General features: G+C 42.2%; 1 protein-coding gene across 4 annotated transcripts in view; it reads left to right on the forward strand.

The window, feature by feature from the left end:
- AKAP8L (A-kinase anchoring protein 8 like) overlaps positions 1-18386 on the forward strand; it is a 43298-nt gene continuing 24912 nt past the window's right edge. The window contains exons 1-2 of one of the 4 annotated variants that reach the window (XM_089661268.1): positions 1-117; positions 15384-15522. In XM_089661268.1, coding sequence (XP_089517394.1) covers positions 6-117; positions 15384-15522 — 251 coding nt within the window. In that variant the 5' untranslated portion in view covers positions 1-5. Of the gene's footprint in view, positions 133-12623; positions 12724-15383; positions 15523-18386 lie in introns of those variants that run through there. The other 3 variants (XM_089661267.1, XM_089661269.1, XM_089661270.1) reach the window with 3 other exon arrangements.

Here is an 18386-nt window from a genome sequence, read left to right on the forward strand (position 1 = left end):
AGCCAATGGCAGCTCTGAGAGAACTGGACAGTGGTGACATCCCTCTGGTGGGGGCGGAGCTAATGTTTGCTGGTCGCAGGGTACAGCGGAGCACCGGGATGGCGGGGAATAGAAGAGGTGGATCCGGGGACGGTGCGGGGAGACGGGTCTGCATACACAGCGGAGGGAGGGGGCTGACAGAGCAGCATGTCCTGCCAGACACGGCCTGTATGTGCCGGGGGAGCTCTGTGGATGTATGGCGGCGCCCAGTGGAGGTGTCATGGCTGCCAGGACATGCTGAGCCTTATATCCACACAGCTGGAGGGCCACAGGCTGCTTCTTTGTTGTCACATGTGCTCTGTGTAACTGTTTTGTGTCACCTGGTTGTCACCGTGCTGGGATTTCCATACTCTGTACATTGTAGGAGCTTGACCCCCTCTGTGTATTGTAGGAGGAACCTGACCCCCCCCCCCTGTACATTGTAGGAGGAGCCTGACCCCCCTGTACATTGTAGGAGGAGCCTGACCCTCCCGTACATTGTAGGAGGAGCCTGACCCCCCGTACATTGTAGGAGGAGCCTGACCCCCCTCTGTACATTGTAGGAGCTTGACCCCCTCTGTGTATTGTAGGAGGAGCCTGACCCCCCCCCCCTCTGTACATTGTAGGAGGAGCCTGACCCCCCTCTGTACATTGTAGGAGGAGCCTGACCCCCCTCTGTACATTGTAGGAGGAGCCTGACCCCCCTCTACATTGTAGGAGGAGCCTGACCCCCCCCCTCTGTACATTGTAGGAGGAGGCTGACCCCCCCCTCTGTACATTGTAGGAGGAGGCTGACCCCCCCCCTCTGTACATTGTAGGAGGAGCCTGACCCCCCCCCCCTCTGTACATTGTAGGAGGAACCTAACCCCCCCTCTGTACATTGTAGGAGGAACCTAACCCCCCCTCTGTACATTGTAGGAGGAACCTAACCCCCCCTCTGTACATTGTAGGAGGAGCCTGACCCCCCCCCCTCTGTACATTGTAGGAGGAACCTGACCCCCCCCCCTCTGTACATTGTAGGAGGAGCCCGACCCCCTCTGTACATTGTAGGAGGAGCCTGACTCCCCTCTGTACATTGTAGGAGGAGCCCGACCTCCCTCCCCCTCGTACATTGTAGGAGGAGCCCGACCTCCCTCCCCCTCGTACATTGTAGGAGGAGCCCGACCCCCCCCCCCCCTCGTACATTGTAGTAGGAGCCCGACCCCCCCACCCCCCCTTGTACATTGTAGTAGGAGCCAGACCCCCCCCCCTGTACATGGTAAGAGGAGCCTGACCCCTCTCTGTGCATTGTAGGAGGAGCTGACCCCCCTCTGTACATTGTAGGAGGAGCCTGACCCCCGCTGTATATTAGAGGAGCCCGATCCCCTCCTCTGTATATTGGAGAAGCCCGACCCCCCCCCCCGTATATTTTAGGAGGAACCTGACCCCCCCCTCTGTATAATGTGGAAGGAGCCCAAACCCCCCCCCCCCCCATTTATTGTGGGAGTAGTTCGACCCCCCCCTCTGTATATTGTAGGAGGAGCCCGACCCCCCCCCCCTCTGTATATTGTAGGAGGAGCCCGACCCCTCTCTGTGCATTGTAGGAGGAGCTGACCCCCCTCTGTACATTGTAAGAGGAGCCTGACCCCCCCCCCCCCCCGTATATTTTGGAAGGAGCCCGACCCTCCCCTCTGCTGTTTATTGTGGGAGGAGTCTGATCCCCCTTTTTAATATTGTAGGAGGAGCCCGACCCCCCCCCTCTATATTGTGGAAGGAACCCGACCCCCCCCTCTGTATATTGTGGGAGGAGCCCTGACCCCTCTATATGTTGATATGAAGATCCTGACCCCACAGTGATTTCGAAGTCCAAGTCAAGAAAATTATGTCCTCCATAGCCAAGTGATGGCACTCTCACATGAGAGCTAGCAGCAGGTGTCTTAAGTAGCATGTCTAGTTAAAGGACAGGTGTTTTTACATTAATTGTGATAATAGTGTAATGTGTTTTAATATCCAGGCCATGTTATTTAACAGTTTTGCTGTTTTGTCTTTGTGACCTTTATAGACTTTTGTGCCTAGACCTGTCTATCAGCAGTTGTATGTCTGAGCCCTTACTGGTGCATTTTAATGGCTTCATTAATTCCTCCTATTCACCTTATCCTTTGTCCTACCTTTCTTCTTTTCCTACAACAGAGCCTGCTCCAGTGAGCTCCACCTTTTAATTAGGCGGTCACAATAATGCAGCTACTGCTTCAGTGTCAATCCATTTATTGAACAATCAAGGTTTAGATCCTTCGTTTTTTCCTTTGCTTATTATTTAACAGGTAATGTTAAATAATGGTGCGCCTTTCAATGCCAAGTAAAGGAGACACTAAGGGTATTTTCAGTAAGTACACATTTTGACAAGTTGTAACATTTACCAGAAATATATATATATATATATATATATATATATATATATATAATTTTTTTTTTTTTTTTTTACTTTATCTGTTCGATGTTCTGTTTGCATTACCTGTACAGTGTATTTTACTGATGTTGTAAAGGTATTGCTTGAATTCCAGTATAAAGGTAATCCATAAAGCAGCTAAAACCAAAATAAGTAATGGTTATTTTATTGTTCAAAAGAATTAGATGACCGCAATACAGAATAGATGAATGGAGACCTCTGACGCATTTTCTTTAATCGTAGTCACCCTTGCTGGTTATGCTTCTGTATGTGTGAAACGCATCAAGTGCCTCCATTCATCTCTTGTCTGTTGCATGATGAATGAATAAAGATAATGGAGTTCGTAAATGGCTGGTTTGTGGTCATCCAGTTGTTCTGAGCAGTGGTTGTCCACAAACAAACTAGAAGGGCACCTGACTTAGAGCAGGCAAACTTAGACCAACCTGGAGCAGCACACTGCTTTTTTTTTAAAATGTAATTTGTTTTTTATATTGTAAATAATGTCAAAATTTACAAGACCTGGTCACTAGTGTGGATGAAGGAGAGAGCAATGGAGAGGTCTCACGGTCTCGGGGTGGGTAAATACCCTAACAGATTGATTTTATGTGATCTGTGCAATACAATATAGGGCCAGACATAGCTGGACACTTAGGAAGTTGAAAATAAGTGAGCGCTCAATCAACACAGGGAATAGCGACCATGCACCAAAGGCACCATATAAGACCTTCAGGTAAACAGTAATATACTAAAAGGGTGCAGCGCTGGTAAAAATCACAAATATAATGTATATATGCTAAATTCATATATAGATAATTAATCATCAATAAGGTGACATTGTGCAAATTCATATGCAACTAGAATTTGTGACTAATATTACAAAACAAAAAAAAAACAAAATTTTGAGCATACCAAAAGGTGACAGTGTGGTTGAAATCACAGACGGACGCATAGACGTCCACAAATTAATGAGCCTTGTATATAAATAGATAAGTAAGGTGACATTGTGCAAGCATATATGACACTATATTATGTGGCTAATATCGTGAAAGATCTATAACCAATCTAAATGAGTCCAAAGAATGTGAACAAGATCGCTGATGAAGGTAAGGTAAGCTGGCTCCCTATGACTACGAGCCATAGCTCGAAACGTGTCAGAGTATAGCTACAGCTGATTGACGCTACACCGCCAGCACCACGAGGAGTCCCGGCGGCCATCCTGATTTGGTCAGTATTACTCTTTTATACCCATCTGCCTGAACTTTGGAATAAGTATCCTTGACATACTACACTATTGGCTTCCTCTGTTTTTTGAGCCCCTGTGGGAGCTCATCATGATTGCAGAGCGTATGCTATTGGAGTATGGATTATGAAGCAGTGGAGGCTACATGACCAGATCTGACCAGACCTATGTGAGGGCGTCTGATGCGTTTTTATGATATACAAATGCGCATAAAGATTGCGTATCTGGTGAGTGCGCAGTCTTTACCTTATTTTCTCACCTTTTTCACGTTTCCGGTTATTGGATGCCTGAAGATCATCAGCGATCTTGTTCACATTTTTTGGACTCCTTTAGATTGGTTATAGATCTTTCACGATATTAGCCACATAATATAGTGGCATATATGCTTGCACAATGTCACCTTACTTATCTATTTATATACAAGGCTCATTAATTTGTGGACGTCTATGCGTCCGTCTGTGATTTCAACCACACTGTCACCTTTTGATATGCTCAAAATTTAGTTGTTTTTTTTGTTTTGTAATATTAGTCACAGATTCTAGTTGCATATGAATTTGCACAATGTCACCTTATTGATGATTATCTATATATGAATTTAGCATATATACATTATATTTGTGATTTTTACCAGCGCTGCACCCTTTTAGTATATAGCTGGACACTTGACTATCTCACCTATATGTGTATGATTGTTGGATATCCTGTTCCAAAACAATAAGCATTACCCCCTCAAACACACTTTGAGGCTAGAACACTGTTCTGGGATACCTTTCCACAAGCCTTGAAGTGCCTGTTTTAAATTTGCTCCATTTTGGATAAGGATACCTGGCTTGCAGTTGTCGTTTTAGTTCACCCCAGAGGTGTTGAATAAGAATGAAGTTGGGGCTATGTGTAGTCAGTTCCAGTTCCTCCATATTTAAACTCGTCAAACCAAGCTTTTATGGACCTGATTTTGTGCAGTCATGCTGGAACCGTAAAGGACGTTCCCCAAACTGTTACCACAAAGTTAGAATTGCGCAGTGGTCTAAAATGTCCTTGTTTGCTAATGTTTTTTGATGTGCTTAATTTCACTCACCTGGTCTTGGAATGGGATGTTCAGCAAGCTCATATACAACTACACACAAACTTGTTTGTACCCTTCACGAAGAAGAACCCACAGTTTTCTCTGAAAGTAGTTGAAAATGACAAAAGTAATTGGCATTCATCATTGTTTAATCCATATTTAATTAAAACCAGATTTGCATTTCGATTTCAGCAGAATATTTTAAATGTTAAAATGAGTGAAAATTTCATGGACAAAAAATGCTGGTGCCCTTAACCTAATATTTTTGTTGTACAGCCTATAGACTCAAATACTGCACACAGGTGACTTATATAGCTCCTAAGGAGACTTCTGTCCAACCAACAGGTAGTTTGTCCCATTCCTCTTGAGCAAACTGCTCAGGTTTGAATGGTGCCTTCAGACAGCAAGTTTTAGTGCTTTCTATAAATGTTCAATGGGATTCAGATCATAGAATACCACTTCAGAACAATCCATTGATTTGTTTTTGCCATTCTCAGGTGCATTTAGCTGTGTTTTGGGTCATTATTCAGGACTTACAACTAAGCCCAAGTATCTGACACTGGGCAGTACATGTCACTCCAGAATTCCTTGCACAATCTTGAGATTTCATTGTAACCCAGATTCATGACGCCCAATACCTGACACAGCAAAGTAGCTCAAAAATATAACCAAGCCTCCTCCATGTTTCACAGTTTTCTTTTGAAAACTTAAATTTTTTTCATCTGTGATCAGATGTGACTTGTAGAAAAAGCTCCAGATTTTTCATCTGTCAAAGGACCATATTCCAAAGCATTGTGGCTTGTCAATATGCATTTAGGCCAGTCTGGCTTTTTATTATGATCGTGGAGTTCTCCTGAGAGCCCATTGTTGCTCAAAAAGTGTAAAATGGTGCAATCAGACATTGACGAACCATGACATTGGGATTCTTCTTGTAGCTCATTGTTAGCTTTCCTTGGCTATTTGTGTACCATTCACACTATCCTTCTATTTAATCTGGAGGTCGATTTTCCTCCTCCGGCGATGTCCAGGGCGGTTGGCTTTACTCCTTTCTCAACCTTATTGACATGGAGGAACTCTTTCCATAACGTTTGGGTCTCGGGGGAACCCCTGCTAATCCTTTTTATAATTGTTAAGGTGGGGTACTAACCTATACAAGTATTAAAGCTTCAGATGTCAATAAAGGTCAAACAGGATAGAGCTCATACAGAGTGGTAACAAGACAGGTGTGACAGCTAGGCCAATATATTGAGAAGCCCTAAATAGGAGAAACCTATGTCTAAAATATGCACCTTTTAAGTAAGATAATTCCACCAACTACAAGAACAATCCTCATCCACCAGTAATGGTTAATTTTTAGGATTTCTGGAGACAGAGGTAGCAGAGGAACTGGCTCAGTTAAAGATTAATAAAGCAATGGGCCCTGATCGTATTCATCCCAGATATCTAAGAGAACGTCAACGTATCGTAGCTGGACCATTAACAAATCTTTTTAATCAATGTCTTCTAACAGTTCCCCATGACTGGCAGACAGAAAATATTGTACCTATTCACAAGAAGGGCAGCAAGGTAGAAGCTGGCATCTTTATAAAGTACCATTACCTTGTTACGCAGGACTTTTGACAGTTCTTTTGATCTCCCATGGCTCAGTATCTAGCCTAGTCAGTGCTTCCACGTAAGACCTAACAAACTCATTGACTATTTATACACTGACATTAATTGCAATTTAAAAAGCCACAGATGTGGGACATTAACCTCTAATTGGCATTTTAACCCATGTGTGTCACCTTGTGTGTCTGTACCAAGGCCAAACATTCCAGGGGATGGAAACTTTTGATCATGGCCATTTGGGTGATTTCTGTTATCATTATGATTTAAGGAGCCAAACAACTGTTTGATAATAAATGGCTTCATATGATCATCATCCTTCAATAAAAAAGCATTTTTGGCATGATCAGTCATATTTTCAATATCAATGCCAAAATTTCACAATTTCTGCCAGGGTATGCAAACTTTTGAGCTCAGCTGTATATATTTGGGTTTAAAAGCACATTGTATTCTGACATTTGTGCAATTTATACATTTTACTTGTGTTGTATATATGTTCATTTGAATCGCTTATGTTGAAGCAGTTGCTGATATTTATTGCTATACTTTTTTTAAAGGGACGTGCGTACGTTTTCTTTTTGTTAATTTCACTTTTCAATGTCTTTGGGGAATAAGCAATAGTTTATTTCTTGAGACCTTTTCTTTGCTTTACTCTGTGATGTATTAAAGACATGCAGGTATACACATGACAATTGCTTTTATTGTAATCACTTTTCAGGAAAATGAAACATTGTTATAATAAGCTGTAAGGGTACCAACAAATTTGTCCATGTCTATAGGTGTTATGGTCAGGTGCCCTTAACCTTTTATTTTAATTAATTTTGTATTGGTTTTTAGGGGTAAAGATGACAGAAAACAGGTGCCCTTAACCTTTTTGACCATATACTATAATGCAGGTTTGGCGGTCTACAGTAAGAGGAAAAGAAGCACAGGTCCTTCCAAAGGTAACGGGTGAGAGGGTTAGCAGTAGAGAGAGAACAAAAGGTGAGGAGGAACCATGGACTGGCAAAATGAGGAACACTTGCGTGTACTGTTCTTTATATCAGAGAGTAGAGACCAGTTAAATGCCTCTAGCTGGACATATTGGGGGCGATTTACTGAAGCTGGTGCACATAGAATCCCGGGGCCCGCTGGGTCACACCGATCGCTGTACTGGACCTCTGAGTGAGGTCCTGATCTCATGTGTTCACTGATTAGCTAATCAGTGATCACGTGAATAGTAAGCAAGATGTCACTTCCTGACATCATTGCTTATTACTTGTGAAATCTGTGAATGATCACAGAGGTCACATGGTACGAGGCTATTCACAACAGCCTTGTACCATGTGACAAGCTGTGACCAATCACAGCTCTCACAGTATTTCTCAATGGCTGCAAGAATGCAGCCAGAGGGGAGAAATGATTGCTTTTACAGCCTTTATGGGTTTAAAAGCAATCCGTGTAAAAAAAAAAAATAATAATAAATCTTCACCCCCAACAAGTAGTACAGTGACAGTATGTTAAAAAAAAAAAACATAAATATAAAAAAATTAAAATGTCAATTTTTTAAAAAAGTTATAATTTTTGGTTATAAACTAATTTGGGTTATTTGTTTTACTAAAAATATAGCTGAACACATTTTGGCCAAGATTTATGAAGAAAGATTTATTTGCAAAATTTTATAAGAAAAACTTTTTTTTTTTTCAAAATGTTTGGACTTTTTCATTTATATAGCAAAAAAATAAAAATCCCAGTGGTGAATAAATACCACCAAAATAAAACTTTATCGGTCTCACAAAAATGCTAAAACATTCATATGGGTACAGTGTTGCGAGACCGTGCAATTGTCATTCAAAGTGTGATAGCGCTGAAAGCTGCAAATTGGCCTGGGCAGGAAGGGAGTAAAAGTGTTCGGACTTGAAGTGGTCAAGATAGAATAATGTTTGATTTTTTTTTTCTTCTTCAAAGCTTAGACAGACTGGTTATGCAGTTTGCTAGATTGCTCTTTTGTTTTTTTACCAATAAAATTAACTAAAATAAAAAGTGAAACTAAAGTCACTATACTTGCCTTCCCTCTAATGTTTAGAAGTCTGCAAGGTGTCCCTTGCTAGCACCTTCATTGGTTGGCGTGGGATGATGTAACTCCTGCGCAGTAATCGGTCATCCCGTGCCGATGATGTAAACTGAGCTGCGCATGCACAGCTCAGTTTACATGCCACAGAACGCTGCAGGCAGGTAGGTGTCTTTTATTGTAAAAAAACATTTTGGTTCTCTTTTGAGATAAATAGCTTGTCTGCCTGCAATTTACTGGAAAATGCCTTTGGTTCCACTTTATGACATTAAGGTTGTGTTTTTTGTTTGAGATAGTCTGACCTAGCGGTGGCCATGTATACCCAGAAGTGCACAATGCTTCCAGTTATCGGCATATCTTGGTTGGAGGTTTATGATCTAGTTGAGGGCAATTACAAGTCTCTCTGGATGGAGCTGCACGTTGTTGTGAGGGAGATTTTCCAACCATATCCTGCAAGCTGGGATGATCTCTCGCAATCTTACACAGAAGAAAGCACAATCACTGATTGGCTCACCTGATCCCCCGTCATGGCTCACCTGATCCCCATCATGTCTATCAGCTAACAACGCACAGCAGCACTCACTCCATGTGAAGACACAATGTAAACGTAACACATCGGCACTCTTTAAATGCAAGCAATTTCTTTTATTAACCCCTGATCAGGATAAAACGAGCATTAGCCATAACATGTTTCAGGCAGTCCTGGCCTTAATCGTAGCAGGATGCCTGCACAAACTGGCACTATATGACATCCGTATAATAATAATATAATAACACCCAGTTTTTCCTTTTAACCTCTTAAAGTGTTACTAAATTCACAACAGTAAAATCAGTCTGTATATGCAGTAAAGCGTGCTTGTTATACTCACTGTGGTACCTAAGGGGTTAATCCTCTGCATTGTGTAAAAAGGCTGTTTGATCCTGTCTTCTCTGATCCTCCCCTTCTACTGTCCCCAATCAATCTGCTGATAGTACAGAGCTCTAGGAGACACTCCTCACATGCTCAGTTTAGTATGTATTGCTGGAGAGTTTTTTTCTTTGGGGTGTGTGAGATCAGCACAGGGCCAATCAACATTCTCTAGACAGAGTGGCAGGGGTTATGCAGCCTCATAGGACAACTAGGGGAGAATGAAAACTCCTCCTACAAGTTTTAACCTATTCGCGCCCGCGCCTCCCGGCCCTTTAAGAGTTTCAGAAGCCGGGAGGTGGGGTTTTAGGGTCCGTTCCGTGAATCACGGACATATGTGCTGGGAACGCGCAGGGTGCATGTTCTCAGCACATATGTATTTTCTAAGTGCACGCAAATATGCGGTCGCTCGGTGTCAAGGCCCAGACGCCGAGAGGCCACATATTTGCATGCGCTCGGCGTCAAGGGGTTAACCAGTGTTCTGCTGGACACTGACAGAGGTCACAAGACTGCTATATACTGCTGATGAGAAAAGGTATCTAGCAGTTTCTATTTACTAAAATAATTGCATTTCCATGTTCTGTGTTCTGTGGGAGACCAGATATAGTGAATGCAGAGTCCGAGGTTTAGTAACACTTTAAGCTCTGGAAGATTTTTTCCCCCTTTCAGACCAGGCTATTATTTTTTTGCTACATGGCACTGTGCTACTTTAACTGGCAATTGCGCGGTCATGCAGCGCTCTATCCCCAAAAAATATTATGTCATTTTTTTTTCACACAAGCAGAGATTTCTTTTGGTGGTATTTGATCACCTCTGGGTTTATTTTTTGTGATATAAATGAAAAGGCAAAGAATTTAGAACAAATAACAACAATATTTTTTACTTTCTATAAAACATATCCAATTGAAAAACTTTTGAATATAAAATTTCTAATAAGTAAACCATGGACCCTAAGGGGTCTATTTATAAAGCAGTGAATGTAACTTTCACCAAACTAATCACTGTCCTTTAAAACAAAGAACATAGAAGACTCCCCTGCAGAGAATGTTTGCTGAATATCTGATTCACTGCATTTTATACTGTATATGCCCCTATCTAGTGGTAGTCACCTGTAACTGAACTTATTCTGTAATGTTGAAGATGTTTTGTAGTTTATCCGAGCCACTTAACCTCAGAATTTATATCCACACAGGTGGCACTGACCCCTTTACCTAATCACCATGGAGGGTGTGGATGTTATTGTCCAAAGGTGGTCATAGATGGCAAGTGGATGGAGGAATCCTCTGCTATGCTGTTGTTGTCTGACAGTGGGGACTTCTCTGCTGTCAGAATGCATTGATCAGCGCTGCAGACCACTAATTGAATGATAATTTTCCAACTTCCCTTTCAACAAAAATGTTTTGGAACGGCCATAGATGGATCGAAATTCTGCTGATCCCTACCCAACTGAGTGCTCCCAGAGCAAGCAGCTTGCACTCGTTTGTGCTCGTTCCCAAGTTGGCCTGTATGTCCATAAGACATACAGAGTGCGACTCGGCCCCGTCGCCTGCTCTCTCCTCACTGGCTGTGATTGACAGCAGCAGGAGCCAATGAGGAGGGAGAGAGCTGAGAGAACCAAGGCTCGTGTGCACAGTGCTGGATATAGATCAGGCTCAGGTATGTATTAGGGGAGGGGGGAGCTGCACACTGCACATAGAATGCTTGAAGGTAAAAAAAAAAACCTTCAGCCTTTACAACCACTTTAAGAACAGATTGGAAAGTGTACGTATTGTGGAACGCCATCTGTTTTAGTTAATAATCCCATCCTTGGTGTTAATTCTTTGATTTTTTATATGACTGAAGGTGTGAACTGTCAGAACACTTGGGTATACACTGAGACAGAGGCTTGTATTTCCAAATGACCCAACAACCACACACAAGTGCTTGTATTTCCAAATGACCCAACACCCATACACAAGTGCTTGTATTTCCAAATGACCCAACACCAATGCACAAGTGCTTGCATTTCCAAATGACCCAACACCCAAGCACAAGTGCTTGCATTTCCAAATGACCCAACACCCAAGCACAAGTGCTTGCATTTCCAAATGACCCAACACCCAAGCACAAGTGCTTGCATTTCCAAATGACCCAACACCCAAGCACAAGTGCTTGCATTTCCAAATGACCAACACCCAAGCACAAGTGCTTGCATTTCCAAATGACCCAACACCCAAGCACAAGTGCTTGCATTTCCAAATGACCCAACACCCAAGCACAAGTGCTTGCATTTCCAAATGACCCAACACCCAAGCACAAGTGCTTGCATTTCCAAATGACCCAACACCCAAGCACAAGTGCTTGCATTTCCAAATGACCCAACACCCAAGCACAAGTGCTTGCATTTCCAAATGACCCAACACCCATGCACAAGTGCTTGCATTTCCAAATGACCCAACACCCATACACAAGTGAGTTGACCTGGTACATACAGTGCAGGGTAGTGAGGAATGCAAATACCTGTACATTGGGGAGGTGAAGTAAACTCTCAACAAAGATATGGTTCAAACATAGGAGGGCAATTCAGCTGGTCAAGACAGTTTTCCTACACTTGAAGGAAAAGGGACATTTTTTAAGGATGGGGAAGTGCATGTTTTGGACAGAAAAGAAAATGCAAGAGGCTAGCAGGAGGTGTGAAAGAGGCCCTGTATGTGAAACTGGAACAACCGTCATTGAACAGGCATAGGGGCCTTCAACACCATCTGCCTTCCTCATATGACACAATTTTAACATTTCCACCCCAGTGTTTTGACAACTATTCACTTCTTCAGCCATCTAATTGGAATAAATATTTGCCTGACACTCATTAAAATTGGCTTGCATAAACTACGAAATGTCTTCCACACTGAATGTTCCTAACTACTACTAAATGTATTATGACATGGATAAAAGAGAACCTTCATGGACATGCCCCTAAATGTAGAGGTCAATGGCCCACCTGTAATTCAAACCAGGCAGTATTGGGGTATGTAATAATATTGTGTTGGATTGAAGGAGTGCCGGTGTTTTACGTTTAAATAATATATACTACATGACTGCCACTGTTGGCATCTGTCAAGTATCCCCCTGGTGCTCACTATCCTCCTGCAAGGATGGACAACTCACCTGTTTTTGACGGGAGATCTGCCCATCTGTGGACACCCTAGGTTATCTCTGATAGTTTTGATATGAGGGTAGATCCAAGTTCTAATTTTTTGGAGACTTCTCTGCCATGAATCATTAACACCATGCTGCTGTTTACAGAACTTAGGTTAAATTTGTCATCCGTTGGTAAATGGAAACAGCTGAAGCATGAAGCACACCCGGGATATACAGGTAACTGCAGTATGTTTTTTCCTCTTCCCTGCATTCCACTTGTCACTGTGGCTGCCAGAAGGTGAGATCCTACTGCAGTAAAGGCTACCTTGTTATGGCAATTTGATTTGCTAGTGAGGGTTATTGATTCCTATAGAGCAGGGGTGTCCAAACTATGACCGTGCAGCTGTTGAAGTACTACAAGTCCAATCATGCCTTTGGGTGTCTTGCCTGTGGATGTCAGAGTCTTGCAAGGCCTCATGGGACTTGCAGTTCCTCAACACCTGGAGGGCCATAGTTTGGACACCCCTGCTATATAGTAAATCCCTGCAGTGTACACAAGAATTCTGATTAAGCCCCTTTGTGGCAGAGAACTAAATGGGTCACATGCATCCCTGTATATGATCACAGTAGTGGGACTAAGCCTAGGTTCAAATCTGCACAGTTCTGCCTGCCATGTTTGCACAGTAGCCCATTCATTTCAAAGGGCTGCTGTACCTGCGTTTCCTGCAGGAGACAGGTCCCGGAACCTCTTCTTTTTTTTTTTTTTTTTAAACATGGCTGCACAGAAACTGCATGGTGCTTTGCCTCCATATGGTTCTGCATGCCGGAAACCGCATTGCCTTTTTCAGTGCGTGGGGATGCCATTAGGAGTCAATGGGACCCCTGCGCATTTTCCTAAAAGCAAGTTCAGGTGCAGGAATGCATTCGTTTTACATGCACTCCCGCACCTTCACAGCTGTGAACCTGGCCTTAGTGAGAATAACTAGGGAGTCGCATCAGACATTTCACTGCTGGAATGTAATATGGTTCTTCAGTGACTGGAGGGGGGCAATACACATACTCCTTTCCCAGGGAGCCGTTTTATGGTTTTCTCAGTAGCAAATCATTGCCATTTGGTTGATCTTGGACACAGAATATTGGATTGTGTAGTTACACTTGAGCTTGCATCTGAGTACTTTGATTTTCCTACATCTTTGTTTTTTCTCTTTGCTGCACACACTGCTGCTAACTGTCCGTTTTTGTCTTTTTGTGGCTTTCTAGGCTTTAGATAGAGTGTAACTCCAATTTTGTGACAATTTTGATACTATGAAATAGGGTGGTGAAGTAACATATTTTGTGAATTGTGTTCATTACCTCATTTGTTTGCAGTGTATTCATTAGCTGTTTTAACATAATACATTTCCACTGATAGCTACAGGTTTCTTTTTACAGCACCCAAAAAAGAGAGTTCTTAAGTATGCAAAAAATAATGAAGAAGGTCAGGTTCTGGGCCCACCCCATTCTGCACCTCACTTTTGGGTGATAAATGTGATTGGCAACTTCACAGATTTAGGTTTGGATGCTTTTACTGTTATTGACCATTTACATGCCTTATACAGTATTTATAAGGTCATGTGGGTCTTTGGGGGTCAGGGGCAGACTGACAACTCATGGGGCACCCGGGCAATAGGGGATCGTGGGGCCCCTGTGGTCCTTGCCCAAACTCAAAAAAGCCTATGAAAAAGATACCAGGGGCATCTCATGGGGCCCTCTACTGACCCCGGGCCCTCGGGCAGTGCCTGAGTTTCCAAATGATCAGTCCGCCCCTGTTGGGGTATAAGGAAAGTACACTTTCATTTTCCCTTTTTATTGATACCTGGCATGCAATACTGATTACATTTAGAGCTCATTTTTACGCTCTAAGGCTCCATGCACACGGGGCATTTTAATAACGTGGGTAACGTTAGCTGTGTAAAGTCATGTTAAAAACTTGAGTTTTTCAGTGTTTTTTGCATTGGCATTTTTTATGTTTCTTACCAGGGGTTCCCCCCCACAAATTTTATTTTTGCTCAAAAAAAAAGTCCAAAAACACTGGTTTGCCGCATTTTTCAGCGTTAGAGCATTTTTACAGCTAAAAATCTCCTCTAGAAACCCACTAGTTAAGGCTTTTTTTCCAGCCAAAAAACGCCCCTGCCAAAAAACACTGATTATAGTCTGTGTACATGGACACCTAGGATAACATGCTGGGGAGTTTACTGGCTGTAGAAAAAAACACCAGAAGCCAAAAACAGCCGCTATAAAAATGTCCAGTGAGTGTCATCCAAATCCTTTTTTTTTTTTTTATTAATTGGTTTGGGAAGGGTCAAAATTTATTTCTGCGTTTTTTTGGGGGTTTTTTTTATCAGTGAAATATTCCTGCTTGTCCTTTCTCTAGAGAACACAGCAGGAATTAGTTTACATTTTCAGAAGATGATAGAAGTCCCATCTTTTGATAGTTACCAGTGGAAGAGGTGTCCCTTTCTTCTTCCACTGGGGGCAACTAAAATTCTTTTGTCTTCCCTTTGAGAATGGTCCCTAGGACAAATAGAGGCTGCATGACTTACATGTCCATAACAATGCTGCTCTGCTCTTGATTAACTCAATAGTTAAACTATGTTAGAGGGGACCCTAAAAAAAAAAAAACTTTTTTAAGCTAATGACACATTGCAGCCTTGCAACTTGAAATCAAACAGAGGCTAAGATGGCAGCATCCTTGGTTGTAAAGGATGGGGAGGGTTTAGTTCCACTTTAGGTCCCTATACAAATGAAACACAATAGATAATGAATACTATTCACAAAACTGGTTCTTTTCCTGCCCTGGTTAAGAATGTCAAATTAGCCAGAAAAGTGAATAAAGTTGGAGTAACCCTTTTAGATAAGTTATCATTGTCCATAAGAAATTAATATTTAAAGAACCTCTTTCCTACTGTTCTCTTGAAGGCTATGAGTCCTACGATTATACGTTTGACTATGGTCATGATTCTGCTGGCTTATACAGTTTTGTATCAGATTCCTGGATGACCTCATGCCCGGTGCCCTCTAATGATGGAGCAAAATATTTGGGACCTGGCAGAGATAGGTAACACATGGATGGACGTCCCTTGAGGATACAATGAGATGGCTTTATGAAAACTGGAGGAGATAATAGAGAACCTGTTAGGACAGAATTATGATCATTGCTGCTTGTTTTTTTTTTTTTTTTTTTGTATTTTTTTTTAATTTGTTTACTTGAAATAATGTCTCACCAGTTACTGACGCTGTGAACAAAATGACAGCCATGGGTGCAATACCTTTAGTAGAAAGACAACAATGGCAGCTCCTGTAGTTCTGTCCCAACAGATTCACTTTAAAGTGAACTTGTCACTGTTTATAGTGTTTGCAACTTATTGTATAATTTAAGAGCCAGCACCCATTATCCTGATATAAACACTTAAAAGTGAAGTTTGAGAATAAAAAAAACTAAACAAAAAACCATCTATATACTCACCTAGGTGTATACTGCATTGGTCCAATGCAGCATCTGTCTCCCGCTGCTTCTAAGAGAGAGAAATGAGTGATCAAAGACCACTGATTGCCCAGTTCTCGGTTTTCACTTAGCAGAGAGCCGGTGACTGACAATGGACAGGAACACTGGGCTGTGGAGGGGAAGGGAGTGGCTGGCACAGGCTCTCAGTGGCTCTCTGAGAGGCTGAGCCAGTTGCCAGTCAGGCATCTGGGTGGATCCCGACGTTAAAGTTGGGATCTCTCCAGAGCCTGGACTGGCTCTGTAACATCAGGCCCAGTGTTGTAACAAAAGGAACATTTTCCCCAGTACTTCTGTAGATATAAGGTCAAATGATAACCTGAGATGAAAGGATGTTTTTATAGAGCTGGGTACGCCTGAAACTAGACTTTGAACTCAATGAGCCAATCACAAATTTGAGTGATCATTTGACGTTCTACAGGGGGGTTTCAATGAGACAATGAATCCCAGTCTTTTAGTAAGTAATGGGGCTTCTCCAGCACCCTGTAGATGGTCACAAGGTCATCAGAGATGAAAGGGTCTCTGCATGAGCTTGAACTAAATTTGCTTCCCTAGGATCCCAGTAGATGGTAACATGATCACAAAGGGTGAAGGGTGATTTGGTACAGTTGAGAATACCTGAGATTTGTTTTTTTTTAGGTATTTATTTTAATTTTTCATCAACAGTTACAATAAACAAATAAGAATACAGGAGCCCCAGATTAAGAGGATACCTGAGGTTTTACCTCAAGCTCAGTGAGACAATCGCACAAACAGGAAAATAAATTTCTGATAGTCTGGCTGAAAAAAGACAAAAGTCCACCCAGTTCAACCATTTAAAAAAAAAAAAAAAGTTATAATCCTATACCCACAGTTGATCCAGAAGGCAAAAAACCCAGCAAAGTTGTTTTGTACTGTGGTTGCAATCATTCAACCATTCAAATTGCTTCAGCCATATATGTGTGAAAGTTAAAAGTCAGCAGCTACAAGAATTTTCTTCACCGGTCATTGGTTCCCAGCACCGACATCCTAATTGTAGGCAGCTGGCTATGACTGCTTGCAGCTGCACAGGCGGCTGCCCACCACGCATGCAGGAGCCTAAATGGTCCGGCAGTCCTTTGGGACTTGTGATGTGTTCCAGAAGGCTGCGGGCAGGAGGAGAACTGGTACCTGTCAAACCAGGTACCTGCTCCCTCTCCCAAAAAAAATATCCAGTGGAGGGAGGAGGAGGAAGAGCAAAATGTCCCCTTTTGGTTGCATTATTAGATATATTCAGTGACAGTTTCACCATAAAGTGTGGTGACCAATAAGATTCCAGTTTTCATCCTAAAAGAATGACAGCTGGAATATGGATACCAATATAAATACATCTTTCCTCCAGTTTATTGTATTTATGGCCTTGTGTGTCTGAGTTGTTTGTATGGTTGAATGTATTTAGTGGTGATGGCTATTATGGATATAGCATGTACGGGGTGTATGATCTAATCTGAAAATCAAATCCTTTCATACTTTGCTGCATTTCCTGTCTTAACTCTTACATTAATAAATTTTAAAAATGCCACGGCATCAATAAAGTTAAGGGATAAGTTCACCTTTTAACAAAAAAATAATAAATGCACATTTTTTTTTTTTTTTTTTTAAGGTAAATAAAATGTGCATTTCCTTTTTTCTTTTTTTTGGAGCCTGGAAAGCATTGTAGGACTCCTGCAGACCTGTCAGTGTGTCTGTGTGTTCATACCTCGTACGGGCAGGCAAATACACTCTGACAGGAAGAATCAATGAACTAATGAACTACCACAGTGCTCAACCGTGCCCTGTTAGTTCATTGAGAACCACAAGCCAACAGCTGCAAAGGCAAAGTTTTCCCATTCACAGAATATTGTGAATGAGTGACACACGGGCGAAGCCCGGCACTTTTTTTTTTTTTTTTAATTGTGACAGCTATTGGGGGGAGAAGATCCCCCACTAGCTGTCAAAACGGGGGATCGGGGTGGTGTGGGGAGAGTCCTTTCGTAACATGTTACATGTTACATCCTGAATATGGGTTTAACATGTTTGGAAAGGTGAACTTATCCTTTTAAGTTATTTTACAAGTACAGTTTTACTAAAAGTTCAGGGCTCTCATAGCCGATACCTGAATCTAAAACTTTATTCCTGGTAAGCAGATGTCTTCCTTCACATTGCTTGGCCTGTATGAACTCAGTGTAGTGCAGTGCTCTCCAAACTGGCGGCTGGGTGCGACCATTTGCTTGCCTTTGGGGTGCTTTTCCCCTTACTGTTACCAATGATGGGACAATATTGCCGCTCCCATGAAACAGTCAGTAGATCCCTTTTTTTTTTTTTCTTACATTCCCTGCTCACCAACCCTGGGACATGGTTTACACCTACTGTTGTTGGGACATTATCTTCTCCATCTGGCCCTTTGTTTAGAACCTTTGAAG

Source organism: Staurois parvus, unplaced genomic scaffold, assembly GCF_062004578.1.
Source record: "Staurois parvus isolate SC_StPar_1 unplaced genomic scaffold, SC_StPar_1.0 ptg001328l, whole genome shotgun sequence".
NCBI classification, from domain to species: Eukaryota; Metazoa; Chordata; class Amphibia; order Anura; family Ranidae; genus Staurois; species Staurois parvus.